The sequence below is a fragment of the Balearica regulorum genome, chromosome 2 (genome assembly GCF_011004875.1).
Source record: "Balearica regulorum gibbericeps isolate bBalReg1 chromosome 2, bBalReg1.pri, whole genome shotgun sequence".
NCBI lineage: Eukaryota > Metazoa > Chordata > Aves > Gruiformes > Gruidae > Balearica > Balearica regulorum.
In genome coordinates, this window is record NC_046185.1 from 77,768,365 (window position 1) to 77,786,502 (window position 18,138).

The 18,138-nt window shown below is 55.5% G+C and overlaps 1 protein-coding gene, 1 long non-coding RNA gene and 1 pseudogene across 2 annotated transcripts in view; 1 reads left to right on the top strand and 2 right to left on the bottom strand.

The window, feature by feature from the left end:
* The window catches only part of LOC142600431 (uncharacterized), a 761,935-nt gene that overhangs the window by 100,156 nt on the left and 643,641 nt on the right, over positions 1-18,138 (top strand). The gene's annotated exons all lie outside the window — the stretch shown is intronic.
* On the bottom strand, positions 24-8,114 carry LOC142600819 (SUN domain-containing protein 3-like). Its single transcript, XM_075747181.1, has 9 exons — positions 7,982-8,114; positions 7,205-7,338; positions 6,814-6,923; positions 3,771-3,942; positions 3,101-3,185; positions 2,595-2,710; positions 1,548-1,715; positions 950-1,042; positions 24-236 (listed from the first exon to the last, which is right to left on the bottom strand). Exons 1-9 carry the CDS (start codon positions 8,112-8,114, stop codon positions 87-89), a joined length of 1,161 nt encoding a protein of 386 aa, XP_075603296.1. The 3' UTR covers positions 24-86.
* Positions 8,142-17,849, bottom strand: LOC142600820 (SUN domain-containing protein 3-like; annotated as a pseudogene).

Here is an 18,138-nt window from a genome sequence, read left to right on the forward strand (position 1 = left end):
GTCGAGAGGAGGACAGGGAGCTCTCTTAGCAGTTAGCGTCACAGGCACGAGAGACTCAAACTCGACTTGGTGAAAATCAATGGAATTTATTGCCAGACGAAACTGACACCTCTCCCCCCATCGTCTTTGGGAGGATCACCGTGCACCCTGAATCGATACAGGCAGGTGTAGTCTGGGTGGCCCCAGTTGCTCAGCACTTCCAGCCTGATGTACTTCACGACCCCAGAGAGCTCGTTCTGAAATGAGAAGAAGAAATGAGTTGCCTTTTCCTCTCTGGCAGGCGACAACTGACAGAGGAGTGCCACAGCAACGGACTCCTTCAACAGCTTACTTCTGGCTGCCCTGCGAGGTCTTTTGACCTCTCATGGTCAGGACCTTCTTATCCTGCTCTACCTCATTTGGCCATAAGATCAGTCAAGGAAGAAGCAGCTACCAGAAGCTTGCGCACATAGATTGGCAAGTGCTTCTCGCCTGCTTTGAGGCACATGCTTCCACAGTCACAAGACCCAGTGGGGTTAGTATAATGCCTCGTTGCCTTCTCTAGAAAGCCACTGACACAGAATGGCCTCCCTTCTCGCTACTCGCTACCAGCAACAACAGAATCCTCGGAAAGCCCAGTATTTCTAGGCTTGAACTAGCAGGCCCGTAGTAGCGCGCACTACGGGATGTGGCCGCTTGTATGCACTTGGAGTCCAGACAGTCCAGCTGATTTCAGCTTCAACTGTGGCGGTTGTTGAGCACTGAAGCTTAAAGCCAAGACGAAAGCAAAGAAGAACGGCAGTCCAGGCGTACGCCTTTAGGAGGTTAAAGCAGAAGAAAGGCCAGCGTGGCACACGCTCAAGGAGAGGGCTGCCTCTAGCCCTTTGGAGGGGAAGCTTCTCCTCCACCGACCACATTTCTCCTCCTCCTCCTCCTCTCCTACAACTCTCCTCCCTCTTGGTCCCCGTACTTTCAGCTGGAAGGTCTGTCTGGGATTCAGTGCTGCCAGGAACATGAACTCTCCCAGGAACGTGCCCTGCTCCTCACGTCCTTCCTTCAGGCCCTAGAGAAAGACGGGGGTAGAGAAAACAAGAGCGTTTGGTACACAGTGCGAAGACTTAACTTCAGTCGGCAGAGTACTGGTTTATTTTGGCTACCTAGCCCAAGGAAGATGAGCGCAAGAGGACGACGAGAAGCTGCAGCTAAGTAGCATGCCACACTTGCCTACTCAAGGAGTCTAAGCTGCCAGTCAGAAAAGGAGCAGACGCTCCCGGGGTGGGGGTGGGGGCGGTGGGGGTAGCCTGAGGATGACACATGCCCACTGGGATTGGAGGCCAGAAGGTCCAGGACCGTGCACCATGCCAGCTGCTTTTCCCTGTGGCTCCTGGAGTACCACCTTGCCCCAGAAGCTTCCTTTCGAGCGGTCCATTGGATATGGAAAGAGGAATACAGTGGAAAGAGAGGAACTCTGAGGAGCTTGTTTCTTGTGCGAGCCAGGAGGAAGCCGCGGGCCGCTGGACTCTTTGACCCATAGGCACCCCCCGCCCCCAACTCGACAAATGACTTACGTAGACTGCAAAGTCCTTTGGAGCGCTGGGGATGCTGTCTCGATGGAACGCACTCCCTGAAACGTGGTCCATGGTGACAGCTCTGGGAGTGATTGGCAGAGACAGCTTGATCAGGACGTGTCCCCGACTTCCTGGGAAGGGCCAGCAGTTTCCCGGGTGATTGTCTGGCTGGAAAGGAGGCGGAGGAGAAGAAGAAACTACATTCAGCTGGAGAAGGGTGCCCTGGCTCTCATTCCCGCCGCCAGCATCAGAGGATTAGGAACTGAGCTGGGCAATCAGCTCTGCCCTGAACCCCAGCCGCTGCCTCCGGTCGCTCCCTGCGGGTACCGCGCAGAGAAGCCGTGGCGAGAATTCACGCCTCACAAGACCCCTTCAGCGGAGAAGCGCTTCGAGGGCAGGCAGCTGGGTGCGCTACTTGTACAAACTCTCCGGCCTCTCCCCGTCCAGAGCAACTCGCCAAGAACAAGCAAGGGACGGTGTGGCTGAAAGGCACCTGCCCAGAGCAGGTGGCAACTAAGGGCCCACCTGGACGAGCCTTTCCTGTAAGGGGAAGCAATCGCTCCCTCTCATCCAGGCCCACCTCCTGCCACTGGCACCAGCCAACTCTTCAACTTGTGCAGGCCGCTCAGGAGCAGCGAGCAGCGAGCAGTGCCAGGACGGCTGGCCAACACAACGTGGGGCCCTCCAGCAGTGCAGGCTCTCAGCGCCCACTTGTGCTCACTAAGAGCCCCGCGGAGCTCACAGCCCAGACCTCTGCAGGCACCTTGTCCATTCTCCTTCCCGGCCACGCCGACAGTTTTCACAGCGACTGGGAAGACAAAGACTGCCGGACCAAGCTGGCCTGTTAGAAGCTTGCGCGGAGCGCCTGGGACACTCCGGGAGAGGAAATACTCAACAGGCAGACACAGGAGGCGAGGAGGTCTGTGCAAGGCCGCGGCAGGAAAAGAACGCTCGGAGGAGCAAAGACAAGGGTAAAGGCGACGCTCAGCAGCGCCTTTGGTTCCTCCCCCCCACCTCTGTTTTTCTCTTTCTTGGTGCTCCTCCTACCTCAAGGATAACCTCTGGAGACCTCACGTAATCCACCAGCGGCAGGGAATACAAAAAGACTTTTCCTTTTGTATTCCAGAGGGATGGAGAAGTTCTTGAATGAATGACAGCAGCCCCTGGAAATTCAAAGATGAGCACGATCACGGAGCAATGTCAGGAGGAATGTTGCACTAGTGACTTGAGAAATGCTTCTAAGTGGTCATCCGTCTCCTACAGTGGGCTTCCCCTCTTTCCTACTGGCATGATCCCTCTGGAACACCCAGCAGGGACTCATCAAACTGTCCTAAGGGGCTGTGGAAAAGGACAAGAAGGTCAACTAGGCCTTCTGTTCTTCAGATGTGGTCTGGCCCGTTACAGACTCTGGCCATGGGTACATTTGCAGGGCACGAGGTGGCCCTTGACTTCTCGCCCCTTGCCTCCTGCCACTGGATGTGTTCCAATGCCCGTATTGTCAAGCAGGACAGGAAGCGCTTTGGAACTGGTTGGATGGTACAGTGTCACGGCACCTGATGATTTGAGGGCATAATCAGGCATCGGGACTTGGTTTTCTTCCACCTTCTCCACGACATGATCGATTATCTCTTGCACAGCCTGGGAGGGAACACAAAGGAGAGCGCCTGTTAGAAGGAAAAGGAACGGGGCAAGCAGCTCCCCTGCAAGGCCAGCCAAGGTGACCTGGGACAAGGTTGAACTCAGATGGAAGGAACGCCGGAATTGCCCGGAAACCTCCCAGGTTTGCTCTACTCGGATTGACCGGTATCAGAATGGAGGGGCTGCTCACTCCGCTGCTCGGAATGCTGAAGCTGTGGGAACGGGCTTTTCCTGTGGAGATGCCCCGTGCCAGGCAGCAGGGACAGAGAAGCCTTCTGGCTGTGAGATGGGACTGGGGTAAATATGGACTGCTGAGACCACTCTTTCTTTCCGGTCCTCCCTTGAGGAGGACCCAAGATCTGGGTGGAGAGGAAGGTATGACTAAGACAACTCTACTTCCCACCACGGCCTCTCTCTTCCCCCATAAGGAAGCGTGGAGCAACAGGAAAAGCAAGTGTGGCCACGCACAGCCCTTGTTCCAGCAGCACCAGCCTTTTGGCTAGCTAGGACAGGGACCTGGAGTAGGATACATGCCCGAGGGAGGAGAGAAACCTCCCAGTAGAGCCTTCTGCAGCGTGCCCTTACCCATCCGGTAAAGCCTGGGAGCTCAGCCTGCTTCAAGGCTTCCTGGACAGCACGCTCGGCGATATCCTTTGCGCTCCATCGCAGGTGATAGAGCTCGCCCTGCACCTTACGTAGCTGTTCTTCAAGGGTCAGGGTGTCGCTCAGCGCTTCTCCCAGCTCGTCTCCTGCAGGCCTAGAAAAAGTGACCAACAGAGAGACCGTAACTGCTGTGGCTGGCCCCTCAGATGCTGTGGGAATGGGAGTGAGGCAAGAAGCCTGGCTCTGGATGAGTGGCAGGGCAACCACATCTTAAGGGGTTGGGAGAGTGAGTTCCAAAGTTCTCAGAGCTTCAGGCTGAGAAGCTGCTTCCCAGCTGCCTGGGTACGTTATGGGGAAGTGCTGCATTTTGGAGCAGCCCAGCAACACTGGACGGATGGGTGGCTGCAGTCCCCTAAGGGACGTGGAGATCTATAGCTGGCCGTTTGGCAGAAGGGAAGAAATGGCAACGGGAGAAGCTCAGGGAGCTGTGTCAGGTGAAGCTTGTGTGAGGGGGCACATAAACAGTGTCCTGTTGAGGCCGAGGGGGGCAGAGCTCCTCTAAAGTCTAGTCAAGGGGAAATGGTTTTTTACCTCCGAGTCTTCCAGTCCCCTCCAGGGAGGTGCAAGCGCTCCTGGAACGACAGTTAAGGGAACAGTCATTCCAAAGAGAAACCGGCCTTTCTGCAGAAACAAAGGCAGCGCGCAACGACAGTCTCTGTACAGCCACGGGAAACAGCGAGTTACAGACACCGTGCCTGTTTGTGCTCGGTTGCTCCACTAGCATAAGCTCTGAAGACCACCGCCGTGGACCAGCAGGCAAGGCAGAAGACAATTCACATTGGGCATTGTCTTCTTCCAGAAAGCCTCCCGTCTTTGGCTTGGGCACGGCCTCCAGTCAAGTAACACCCTTCCTACAAAGCCTTCGACCATTTGTCAGGCATTCATTCAACAGGCCAAGAGGTGCATGCAACCTCTTCTACGTATTCCTTCAGTTTCCCGTTGCCCTCGGCAGCTATCGGGCAGGTTCCTGCTACGCCTCCACGAGTGGTTTGATTGCAGCTCCTTCCTTGATACCACCCGCAGAAGCTTCATTGCTACGAAGCTGCTCGCTGAATTCTGTGCCCACAAAGGAATTCCTGAATTTTTGAAGTGGGAGGCATGTTGAAGACTCTACTAGCCATCAAAACCCACGGACTCAAGTCTTCACACGCAAAGCAGTGCTGGGCTGAACCCTGTGCAGGCCCAAATCTGCCTCATCATTGTTCTTTCTCAGCTGCGTGCAATGCCACAATCTGTGGAGACGCTGGTGTTCAGTCCAGTTGACCTTCACCTGAATGACCTGCCAGGGTGGCTACTGTCCCTAGCCACAGGCTTTTAATGAGTGGCACTTTCTGCCCTGGAGTTACGCTGGCAGAAGCCGCCTTGATCGGAAGAGACCTAAATGTCACCTGCATTTGGAAAGGCTGAATATACAAATAGATGTAGGCTCGGCATACCGCTGCAGTCCTCCAGAGGCTTGCTTCGCCAACCTGTCCCACGTGGTAGACACCTGTCGGACATACACCAAAGCTCTCCTTACACTTTCAACTTGGTCTATGGCTGCGTTATGCCTCAGGCTGCCCGCTCCCCTTTCCTGCGTCTCTCCCAGGAGCCATAGTTCTCTCTGCTCTTGTAGCCGCTGAGAGAGGTCATGATGGTGTATGGGCTCCGCAGTAGATGGACACGCCCTCCCTTGGAATATGCTCCTGCTCCTGCAGAAGCTTCTCAACCTCCTGGGGCAGCCAAGGTTAGCCACTAGCTCTTCCTTCGGCTTAAGAGAACTGGCTTAGCCCTCCTAGGGAAGGCAAGTCGTCCCTTCCTCACCCCCACACCCATTCTGCTCTGAAGCAGGAGGGACTGGAACACCTCTGTTGGGGACTTTCTGCTCTTAGCCGGGCTCCTCTGGTCAAAGCAGGGGAAGCGGACCAGGGCAGAATGGTTCCAAAGGGCCACCCTCAGGTCTGAGCTCTACAGAGACTCACCCACACAGAAGAGACCAACAAGCAGCGCCCACATCACCGTTTTCAGAGCCTTCATTTTCCTACGGAGCAGCAAGGAGGAAAAGGATGGTGAAGCTGGCGGTACCCGTGCAGTTCAGCAGCAGCAGCAGACTCGAGAGCAGCAGTAGGGAATGCAGGTCTTGAACTTGGTGTTTGTGGTGTGAGGACTGCCTCGGTCCTGAACAAGCTCGAGTTCAGTGGTGGAGTTGTCACCAACTGCACCAGTGGGGCATTTGGTACGGCAGCGACAAATGCAGACTGGGTAGGAGGGAGGGAGGATGGAACGTAAATGCATGCTGGCAAGCCATGGGGAACCAAGGAAACTCCAAAGAAACACCCTGGTGGCTAGCCCCTGCTCCCCTGAGGCCTCATCTGCCGAGAGACAGCACACACCGCTCTGCAAGACGGAAACTCCTCCTGCCTGTTCCAGGAGGCTCTTGAAAGGCTTACAGCGTAGACTTCATCGGGAATAAACAAGCCCTTTTGTCCTACTAGAAAACTTTTTGGACCCCTCAGAGGATCTTGTGCTCCTTTTCCTAAGGCAGACCACTGGTGAGGAGCTGACCAGGTTTCCAAAGGAAACCTCATCTGTCAGGAACACAAGTCAAATCCACTGCCAACAGAGGAAACATCAGTGTCCTTCTGGTTCGGCTCAACGGGAAGACCTAACCCATCCGCGGAGCGCAGTACAGGACTGTGCTAAGCTCTCGCAATTCCTACAGCAGGGATGTATCTGGGCAACTGCCTGGCACTCTGTCCATGCGATCCAAAACGGATTTGTCCCTCCCTTTGCAGAGACAAAAGGCTTTCTAGGCCTAGTCCTGGTGTTCATGAAGAGACCGAAGAGACTGCTGCTGCCTTGCACCACCTCCAGACCCAGCTCCCAGGCTGCCCTCGTGTTCTTCCCCTGCCCAGCCCACAGCCACCCCAACTGATGAGGCAGAACAAACACTTGGGGAAAGGAGAGAAGGCGTTTTGCAGCATACCCGTTCAGATCGTGGGCCTTGGGCGGCAGTCTGCCCGTATCCGCTGAGGTACGGGCACCAAACATCCTACTTGCTCGGGAGCGAGCCAAAACCTCTGCGATCTCCGTTCCCTCGAGAGCGAGAGTGACAAAGGCGCAGGGACAACCCCGATCTTATGCCCTGCTGTGTCTACCTCAGCGCTGAGGATGCTTTGTGACATCAACGTCGGCCAGCGATGTCACAATAGGAAAGGCAGCGCCCCGTTTCGAGGCAAAATGCAACCTGACAGGGAGCAGGTTTTGCCCTCCTCTCCGCAAGGGAGGAAATCCTACAAAACCAGAACGTCTCCTACCAAGGGGCCAGCGCTTTGAATTCCCACTGAAGAGGGACAGATTTGGGAACTGCAAGAAACCTTTCCTGGCTTCTGCAGCTTTTGACGCTCTGTACAAGGAGGGCCTTCAGAGGTGACGGAAGTCAGGCGCCAAGTCCACGCGGTGTTTCTCTCGCGGGGGCTCAGGTTCAGCTTGGTGCCTCTCTTCTTGCAGCCTGAGAAAGGCAAGGGGCCACAGGGCACAAGGCACGGGTGCCTTGCGCGTTCGTTTCTGGTTGTTGCCGTAGGCACCGTGCTCTGTTGTCCCGAGGACAGGAGACACGTTTACAGGAGAGGATGGGAGCCTACTCGACTCCGAGCACGTTTCCTGCTCCACGTGCTCTTTAGAGGCCGGGGTCCTCCCCTCTTCCCTACACAACAGACGCCTTGTGTTCTGCTTTTCTCCCCAAACCAACAACTCACAGAGTTGGCAAAACCATGTGACCTTATCCCCAAAAGGACAAAAGGAAGCCCGTCCAATCACAGATGAAACGCCAGAGCTAGCCCGCACAAAGAAATGGCTCTGCCAGAGCGGGTGCTGTGTTGGATGAGAGCCAGGTTCCAGAGGTGACACGCGCGCATCCCCCCGCACGCCATGGGAGGAGATGGCGCGCCCAGCGGGAGCAGCTGGGGCCCCTCGACGGCCGTTCAGAGGCAGCTTGAGACAGAGTTCCCCTCTAGGAAAGGTGTCTTGACTTGGGCAGGACATGTTGAACTTTAAGTTACCATGCTATCTTGAGTGGGTAGCCTATCCTACGCAGTTCTGGGCACCCAAACTTTTACCGTGCTTTCCTGCTTCTCAGTCTGTCTTCTTCTTACCACTTGGGCGTTCTTTAGCTGCACATGCCTTCAGGTCCTCCAACACAAATAAAAATGAAGATATCTGCAGCAGATGGTTCTTAGTCCTTTTTTCCCTCACCTCTTCCTCCCGGGAAGTCTGCGATGAGCTCATGGGTCGAGAGGAGGAAAGGGAGCTCTCTTAGCAGTTAGCGTCACAGGCACGAGAGACTCAAACTCGACTTGGTGAAAATCAATGGAATTTATTGCCAGACGAAACTGACACCTCTCCCCCCATCGTCTTTGGGAGGATCACCGTGCACCCTGAATCGATACAGGCAGGTGTAGTCTGGGTGGCCCCAGTTGCTCAGCACTTCCAGCCTGATGTACTTCACGACCCCAGAGAGCTCGTTCTGAAATGAGAAGAAGAAATGAGTTGCCTTTTCCTCTCTGGCAGGCGACAACTGACAGAGGAGTGCCACAGCAACGGACTCCTTCAACAGCTTACTTCTGGCTGCCCTGCGAGGTCTTTTGACCTCTCATGGTCAGGACCTTCTTATCCTGCTCTACCTCATTTGGCCATAAGATCAGTCAAGGAAGAAGCAGCTACCAGAAGCTTGCGCACATAGATTGGCAAGTGCTTCTCGCCTGCTTTGAAGCACATGCTTCCACAGTCACAAGACCCAGTGGGGTTAGTATAATGCCTCGTTGCCTTCTCTAGAAAGCCACTGACACAGAATGGCCTCCCTTCTCGCTACTCGCTACCAGCAACAACAGAATCCTCAGAAAGCCCAGTATTTCTAGGCTTGAACTAGCAGGCCCGTAGTAGCGCGCACTACGGGATGTGGCCGCTTGTATGCACTTGGAGTCCAGACAGTCCAGCTGATTTCAGCTTCAACTGTGGCGGTTGTTGAGCACTGAAGCTTAAAGCCAAGACGAAAGCAAAGAAGAACGGCAGTCCAGGCGTACGCCTTTAGGAGGTTAAAGCAGAAGAAAGGCCAGCGTGGCACACGCTCAAGGAGAGGGCTGCCTCTCGCCCTTTGGAGGGGAAGCTTCTCCTCCACCGACCACATTTCTCCTCCTCCTCCTCCTCTCCTACAACTCTCCTCCCTCTTGGTCCCCGTACTTTCAGCTGGAAGGTCTGTCTGGGATTCAGTGCTGCCAGGAACGTGAACTCTCCCAGGAACGTGCCCTGCTCCTCACGTCCTTCCTTCAGGCCCTAGAGAAAGACGGGGGTAGAGAAAACAAGAGCGTTTGGTACACAGTGCGAAGACTTAACTTCAGTCGGCAGAGTACTGGTTTATTTTGGCTACCTAGCCCAAGAAAATGAGCGCAAGAGGACGACGAGAAGCTGCAGCTAAGTAGCATGCCACACTTGCCTACTCAAGGAGTCTAAGCTGCCAGTCAGAAAAGGAGCAGACGCTCCCGGGGTGGGGGGGGGGGCGGTGGGGGTAGCCTGAGGATGACACATGCCCACTGGGATTGGAGGCCAGAAGGTCCAGGACCGTGCACCATGCCAGCTGCTTTTCCCTGTGGCTCCTGGAGTACCACCTTGCCCCAGAAGCTTCCTTTCGAGCGGTCCATTGGATATGGAAAGAGGAATACAATGGAAAGAGAGGAACTCTGAGGAGCTTGTTTCTTGTGCGAGCCAGGAGGAAGCCGCGGGCCGCTGGACTCTTTGACCCATAGGCACCCCCCGCCCCCAACTCGACAAATGACTTACGTAGACTGCAAAGTCCTTTGGAGCGCTGGGGATGCTGTCTCGATGGAACGCACTCCCTGAAACGTGGTCCATGGTGACAGCTCTGGGAGTGATTGGCAGAGACAGCTTGATCAGGACGTGTCCCCTGACTTCCTGGGAAGGGCCAGCAGTTTCCCGGGTGATTGTCTGGCTGGAAAGGAGGCGGAGGAGAAGAAGAAACTACATTCAGCTGGAGAAGGGTGCCCTGGCTCTCATTCCCGCCGCCAGCATCAGAGGATTAGGAACTGAGCTGGGCAATCAGCTCTGCCCTGAACCCCAGCCGCTGCCTCCGGTCGCTCCCTGCGGGTACCGCGCAGAGAAGCCGTGGCGAGAATTCACGCCTCACAAGACCCCTTCAGCGGAGAAGCGCTTCGAGGGCAGGCAGCTGGGTGCGCTACTTGTACAAACTCTCCGGCCTCTCCCCGTCCAGAGCAACTCGCCAAGAACAAGCAAGGGACGGTGTGGCTGAAAGGCACCTGCCCAGAGCAGGTGGCAACTAAGGGCCCACCTGGACGAGCCTTTCCTGTAAGGGGAAGCAATCGCTCCCTCTCATCCAGGCCCACCTCCTGCCACTGGCACCAGCCAACTCTTCAACTTGTGCAGGCCACTCAGGAGCAGCGAGCAGCGAGCAGTGCCAGGACGGCTGGCCAACACAACGTGGGGCCCTCCAGCAGTGCAGGCTCTCAGCGCCCACTTGTGCTCACTAAGAGCCCCGCGGAGCTCACAGCCCAGACCTCTGCAGGCACCTTGTCCATTCTCCTTCCCGGCCACGCCGACAGTTTTCACAGCGACTGGGAAGACAAAGACTGCCAGACCAAGCTGGCCTGTTAGAAGCTTGCGCGGAGCGCCTGGGACACTCCGGGAGAGGAAATACTCAACAGGCAGACACAGGAGGCGAGGAGGTCTGTGCAAGGCGGCGGCAGGAAAAGAACGCTCGGAGGAGCAAAGACAAGGGTAAAGGCGACGCTCAGCAGCGCCTTTGGTTCCTCCCCCCCACCTCTGTTTTTCTCTTTCTTGGTGCTCCTCCTACCTCAAGGATAACCTCTGGAGACCTCACGTAATCCACCAGCGGCAGGGAATACAAAAAGACTTTTCCTTTTGTATTCCAGAGGGATGGAGAAGTTCTTGAATGAATGACAGCAGCCCCTGGAAATTCAAAGATGAGCACGATCACGGAGCAATGTCAGGAGGAATGTTGCACTAGTGACTTGAGAAATGCTTCTAAGTGGTCATCCGTCTCCTACAGTGGGCTTCCCCTCTTTCCTACTGGCATGATCCCTCTGGAACACCCAGCAGGGACTCCTCAAACTGTCCTAAGGGGCTGTGGAAAAGGACAAGAAGGTCAACTAGGCCTTCTGTTCTTCAGATGTGGTCTGGCCCGTTACAGACTCTGGCCATGGGTACATTTGCAGGGCACGAGGTGGCCCTTGACTTCTCGCCCCTTGCCTCCTGCCACTGGATGCGTTCCAATGCCCGTATTGTCAAGCAGGACAGGAAGCGCTTTGGAACTGGTTGGATGGTACAGTGTCACGGCACCTGATGATTTGAGGGCATAATCAGGCATCGGGACTTGGTTTTCTTCCACCTTCTCCACGACATGATCGATTATCTCTTGCACAGCCTGGGAGGGAACACAAAGGAGAGCGCCTGTTAGAAGGAAAAGGAACGGGGCAAGCAGCTCCCCTGCAAGGCCAGCCAAGGTGACCTGGGACAAGGTTGAACTCAGATGGAAGGAACGCCGGAATTGCCCGGAAACCTCCCAGGTTTGCTCTACTCGGATTGACCGGTATCAGAATGGAGGGGCTGCTCACTCCGCTGCTCGGAATGCTGAAGCTGTGGGAACGGGCTTTTCCTGTGGAGATGCCCCGTGCCAGGCAGCAGGGACAGAGAAGCCTTCTGGCTGTGAGATGGGACTGGGGTAAATATGGACTGCTGAGACCACTCTTTCTTTCCGGTCCTCCCTTGAGGAGGACCCAAGATCTGGGCGGAGAGGAAGGTATGACTAAGACAACTCTACTTCCCACCACGGCCTCTCTCTTCCCCCATAAGGAAGCGTGGAGCAACAGGAAAAGCAAGTGTGGCCACGCACAGCCCTTGTTCCAGCAGCACCAGCCTTTTGGCTAGCTAGGACAGGGACCTGGAGTAGGATACATGCCCGAGGGAGGAGAGAAACCTCCCAGTAGAGCCTTCTGCAGCGTGCCCTTACCCATCCGGTAAAGCCTGGGAGCTCAGCCTGCTTCAAGGCTTCCTGGACAGCACGCTCGGCGATATCCTTTGCGCTCCATCGCAGGTGATAGAGCTCGCCCTGCACCTTACGTAGCTGTTCTTCAAGGGTCAGGGTGTCGCTCAGCGCTTCTCCCAGCTCGTCTCCTGCAGGCCTAGAAAAAGTGAGCAACGGAGAGACCGTAACTGCTGTGGCTGGCCCCTCAGATGCTGTGGGAATGGGAGTGAGGCAAGAAGCCTGGCTCTGGATGAGTGGCAGGGCAACCACATCTTAAGGGGTTGGGAGAGTGAGTTCCAAAGTTCTCAGAGCTTCAGGCTGAGAAGCTGCTTCCCAGCTGCCTGGGTACGTTATGGGGAAGTGCTGCATTTTGGTGCAGCCCAGCAACGGTGGACGGATGGGTGGCTGCAGTCCCCTAACGGACGTGGAGAGCTATAGCTGGCCGTTTGGCAGAAGGGAAGAAATGGCAACGGGAGAAGCTCAGGGAGCTGTGTCAGGTGAAGCTTGTGTGAGGGGGCACATAAACAGTGTCCTGTTGAGGCCGAGGGGGGCAGAGCTCCTCTAAAGTCTAGTCAAGGGGAAATGGTTTTTTACCTCCGAGTCTTCCAGTCCCCTCCAGGGAGGTGCAAGCGCTCCTGGAACGACAGTTAAGGGAACAGTCATTCCAAAGAGAAACCGGCCTTTCTGCAGAAACAAAGGCAGCGCGCAACGACAGTCTCTGTACAGCCACGGGAAACAGCGAGTTACAGACACCGTGCCTGTTTGTGCTCGGTTGCTCCACTAGCATAAGCTCTGAAGACCACCGCCGTGGACCAGCAGGCAAGGCAGAAGACAATTCACATTGGGCATTGTCTTCTTCCAGAAAGCCTCCCGTCTTTGGCTTGGGCACGGCCTCCAGTCAAGTAACATCCTTCCTACAAAGCCTTCGACCATTTGTCAGGCATTCATTCAACAGGCCAAGAGGTGCATGCAACCTCTTCTACGTATTCCTTCAGTTTCCCGTTGCCCTCGGCAGCTATCGGGCAGGTTCCTGCTACGCCTCCACGAGTGGTTTGATTGCAGCTCCTTCCTTGATACCACCCGCAGAAGCTTCATTGCTACGAAGCTGCTCGCTGAATTCTGTGCCCACAAAGGAATTCCTGAATTTTTGAAGTGGGAGGCATGTTGAAGACTCTACTAGCCATCAAAACCCACGGACTCAAGTCTTCACACGCAAAGCAGTGCTGGGCTGAACCCTGTGCAGGCCCAAATCTGCCTCATCATTGCTCTTTCTCAGCTGCGTGCAATGCCACAATCTGTGGAGACGCTGGTGTTCAGTCCAGTTGACCTTCACCTGAATGACCTGCCAGGGTGGCTACTGTCCCTAGCCACAGGCTTTTAATGAGTGGCACTTTCTGCCCTGGAGTTACGCTGGCAGAAGCCGCCTTGATCGGAAGAGACCTAAATGTCACCTGCATTTGGAAAGGCTGAATATACAAATAGATGTAGGCTCGGCATACCGCTGCAGTCCTCCAGAGGCTTGCTTCGCCAACCTGTCCCACGTGGTAGACACCTGTCGGACATACACCAAAGCTCTCCTTACACTTTCAACTTGGTCTATGGCTGCGTTATGCCTCAGGCTGCCCGCTCCCCTTTCCGCGTCTCTCCCAGGAGCCATAGTTCTCTCTGCTCTTGTAGCCGCTGAGAGAGGTCATGATGGTGTACGGGCTCCGCAGTAGATGGACACGCCCTCCCTTGGAATACGCTCCTGCTCCTGCAGAAGCTTCTCAACCTCCTGGGGCAGCCAAGGTTAGCCACTAGCTCTTCCTTCGGCTTAAGAGAACTGGCTTAGCCCTCCTAGGGAAGGCAAGTCGTCCCTTCCTCACCCCCACACCCATTCTGCTCTGAAGCAGGAGGGACTGGAACACCTCTGTTGGGGACTTTCTGCTCTTAGCCGGGCTCCTCTGGTCAAAGCAGGGGAAGCGGACCAGGGCAGAATGGTTCCAAAGGGCCACCCTCAGGTCTGAGCTCTACAGAGACTCACCAACACAGAAGAGACCAACAAGCAGCGCCCACATCACCGTTTTCAGAGCCTTCATTTTCCTACAGAGCAGCAAGGAGGAAAAGGATGGTGAAGCTGGCGGTACCCGTGCAGTTCAGCAGCAGCAGCAGACTCGAGAGCAGCAGTAGGGAATGCAGGTCTTGAACTTGGTGTTTGTGGTGTGAGGACTGCCTCGGTCCTGAACAAGCTCGAGTTCAGTGGTGGAGTTGTCACCAACTGCACCAGTGGGGCATTTGGTACGGCAGCGACAAATGCAGACTGGGTAGGAGGGAGGGAGGATGGAACGTAAATGCATGCTGGCAAGCCATGGGGAACCAAGGAAACTCCAAAGAAACACCCTGGTGGCTAGCCCCTGCTCCCCTGAGGCCTCATCTGCCGAGAGACAGCACACACCGCTCTGCAAGACGGAAACTCCTCCTGCCTGTTCCAGGAGGCTCTTGAAAGGCTTACAGCGTAGACTTCATCGGGAATAAACAAGCCCTTTTGTCCTACTAGAAAACTTTTTGGACCCCTCAGAGGATCTTGTGCTCCTTTTCCTAAGGCAGACCACTGGTGAGGAGCTGACCAGGTTTCCAAAGGAAACCTCATCTGTCAGGAACACAAGTCAAATCCACTGCCAACAGAGGAAACATCGGTGTCCTTCTGGTTCGGCTCAACGGGAAGACCTAACCCATCCGCGGAGCGCAGTACAGGACTGTGCTAAGCTCTCGCAATTCCTACGGCAGGGATGTATCTGGGCAACTGCCTGGCACTCTGTCCATGCGATCCAAAACGGATTTGTCCCTCCCTTTGCAGAGACAAAAGGCTTTCTAGGCCTAGTCCTGGTGTTCATGAAGAGACCGAAGAGACTGCTGCTGCCTTGCACCACCTCCAGACCCAGCTCCCAGGCTGCCCTCGTGTTCTTCCCCTGCCCAGCCCACAGCCACCCCAACTCATGAGGCAGAACAAACACTTGGGGAAAGGAGAGAAGGCGTTTTGCAGCATACCCGTTCAGATCGTGGGCCTTGGGCGGCAGTCTGCCCGTATCCGCTGAGGTACGGGCACCAAACATCCTACTTGCTCGGGAGCGAGCCAAAACCTCTGCGATCTCCGTTCCCTCGAGAGCGAGAGTGACAAAGGCGCAGGGACAACCCCGATCTTATGCCCTGCTGTCTCTACCTCAGCGCTGAGGATGCTTTGTGACATCAACGTCGGCCAGCGATGTCACAATAGGAAAGGCAGCGCCCCGTTTCGAGGCAAAATGCAACCTGACAGGGAGCAGGTTTTGCCCTCCTCTCCGCAAGGGAGGAAATCCTACAAAACCAGAACGTCTCCTACCAAGGGGCCAGCGCTTTGAATTCCCACTGAAGAGGGACAGATTTGGGAACTGCAAGAAACCTTTCCTGGCTTCTGCAGCTTTTGACGCTCTGTACAAGGAGGGCCTTCAGAGGTGACGGAAGTCAGGCGCCAAGTCCACGCGGTGTTTCTCTCACGGGGGCTCAGGTTCAGCTTGGTGCCTCTCTTCTTGCAGCCTGAGAAAGGCAAGGGGCCACAGGGCACAAGGCACGGGTGCCTTGCTCGTTCGTTTCTGGTTGTTGCCGTAGGCACCGCGCTCTGTTGTCCCGAGGACAGGAGACACGTTTACAGGAGAGGATGGGAGCCTACTCGACTCCGAGCACGTTTCCTGCTCCACGTGCTCTTTAGAGGTCGGGGTCCTCCCCTCTTCCCTACACAACAGACGCCTTGTGTTCTGCTTTTCTCCCCAAACCAACAACTCACAGAGTTGGCAAAACCATGTGACCTTATCCCCAAAAGGACAAAAGGAAGCCCGTCCAATCACAGATGAAACGCCAGAGCTAGCCCGCACAAAGAAATGGCTCTGCCAGAGCGGGTGCTGTGTTGGATGAGAGCCAGGTTCCAGAGGTGACACGCGCGCATCCCCCCGCACGCCATGGGAGGAGATGGCGCGCCCAGCGGGAGCAGCTGAGGCCCCTCGACGGCCGTTCAGAGGCAGCTTGAGACAGAGTTCCCCTCTAGGAAAGGTGTCTTGACTTGGGCAGGACATGTTGAACTTTAAGTTACCATGCTATCTTGAGTGGGTAGCCTATCCTACGCAGTTCTGGGCACCCAAACTTTTACCGTGCTTTCCTGCTTCTCAGTCTGTCTTCTTCTTACCACTTGGGCGTTCTTTAGCTGCACATGCCTTCAGTCCTCCAACACAAATAAAAATGAAGATATCTGCAGGAGATGGTTCTTAGTCCTTTTTTCCCTCACCTCTTCCTCCCGGGAAGTCTGCGATGAGCTCATGGGTCGAGAGGAGGACAGGGAGCTCTCTTAGCAGTTAGCGTCACAGGCACGAGAGACTCAAACTCGACTTGGTGAAAATCAATGGAATTTATTGCCAGACGAAACTGACACCTCTCCCCCCATCGTCTTTGGGAGGATCACCGTGCACCCTGAATCGATACAGGCAGGTGTAGTCTGGGTGGCCCCAGTTGCTCAGCACTTCCAGCCTGATGTACTTCACGACCCCAGAGAGCTCGTTCTGAAATGAGAAGAAGAAATGAGTTGCCTTTTCCTCTCTGGCAGGCGACAACTGACAGAGGAGTGCCACAGCAACGGACTCCTTCAACAGCTTACTTCTGGCTGCCCTGCGAGGTCTTTTGACCTCTCGTGGTCAGGACCTTCTTATCCTGCTCTACCGCATTTGGCCATAAGATCAGTCAAGGAAGAAGCAGCTACCAGAAGCTTGCGCACATAGATTGGCAAGTGCTTCTCGCCTGCTTTGAGGCACATGCTTCCACAGTCACAAGACCCAGTGGGGTTAGTATAATGCCTCGTTGCCTTCTCTAGAAAGCCACTGACACAGAATGGCCTCCCTTCTCGCTACTCGCTACCAGCAACAACAGAATCCTCGGAAAGCCCAGTATTTCTAGGCTTGAACTAGCAGGCCCGTAGTAGCGCGCACTACGGGATGTGGCCGCTTGTATGCACTTGGAGTCCAGACAGTCCAGCTGATTTCAGCTTCAACTGTGGCGGTTGTTGAGCACTGAAGCTTAAAGCCAAGACGAAAGCAAAGAAGAACGGCAGTCCAGGCGTACGCCCTTAGGAGGTTAAAGCAGAAGAAAGGCCAGCGTGGCACACGCTCAAGGAGAGGGCTGCCTCTCGCCCTTTGGAGGGGAAGCTTCTCCTCCACCGACCACATTTCTCCTCCTCCTCCTCCTCTCCTACAACTCTCCTCCCTCTTGGTCCCCGTACTTTCAGCTGGAAGGTCTGTCTGGGATTCAGTGCTGCCAGGAACATGAACTCTCCCAGGAACGTGCCCTGCTCCTCACGTCCTTCCTTCAGGCCCTAGAGAAAGACGGGGGTAGAGAAAACAAGAGCGTTTGGTACACAGTGCGAAGACTTAACTTCAGTCGGCAGAGTACTGGTTTATTTTGGCTACCTAGCCCAAGGAAGATGAGCGCAAGAGGACAACGAGAAGCTGCAGCTAAGTAGCATGCCACACTTGCCTACTCAAGGAGTCTAAGCTGCCAGTCAGAAAAGGAGCAGACGCTCGCGGGGTGGGGGTGGTGGCGGTGGGGGTAGCCTGAGGATGACAAATGCCCACTGGGATTGGAGGCCAGAAGGTCCAGGACCGTGCACCATGCCAGCTCCTTATTCCTGTGGCTCCTGGAGTACCACCTTGCCCCAGAAGCTTCCTTTTGAGCGGTCCATTGGATATGGAAAGAGGAATACAATGGAAAGAGAGGAACTCTGAGGAGCTTGTTTCTTGTGCGAGCCAGGAGGAAGCCGCGGGCCGCTGGACTCTTTGACCCATAGGCACCCCCCGCCCCCAACTCGACAAATGACTTACGTAGACTGCAAAGTCCTTTGGAGCGCTGGGGATGCTGTCTCGATGGAACGCACTCCCTGAAACGTGGTCCATGGTGACAGCTCTGGGAGTGATTGGCAGAGACAGCTTGATCAGGACGTGTCCCTGACTTCCTGGGAAGGGCCAGCAGTTTCCCGGGTGATTGTCCGGCTGAAAAGGAGGCGGAGGAGAAGAAGAAACTACGTTCAGCTGGAGAAGGGTGCCCTGGCTCTCATTCCCGCCGCCAGCATCAGAGGATTAGGAACTGAGCTGGGCAATCAGCTCTGCCCTGAACCCCAGCCGCTGCCTCCGGTCGCACCCTGCGGGTACCGCGCAGAGAAGCCGTGGCGAGAATTCACGCCTC

What these genes read in the sequence shown, in the direction of transcription:
- LOC142600819 (XM_075747181.1), bottom strand. Translation starts at nt 8,114, where the DNA reads ATGAGCTCATCGCAGACTTCCCGGGAGGAAGAGGTGAGGGAAAAAAGG. An exon ending in AGCTAAAGAACGCCCAAGTG is followed by an intron (nt 7,339 to 7,981) that starts GTAAGAAGAAGA and finishes TGCCTTTCTCAG; the next exon opens with GCTGCAAGAAGAGAGGCACC. An exon ending in GACAGACCTTCCAGCTGAAA is followed by an intron (nt 237 to 949) that starts GTACGGGGACCA and finishes TTCTCATTTCAG; the next exon opens with AACGAGCTCTCTGGGGTCGT.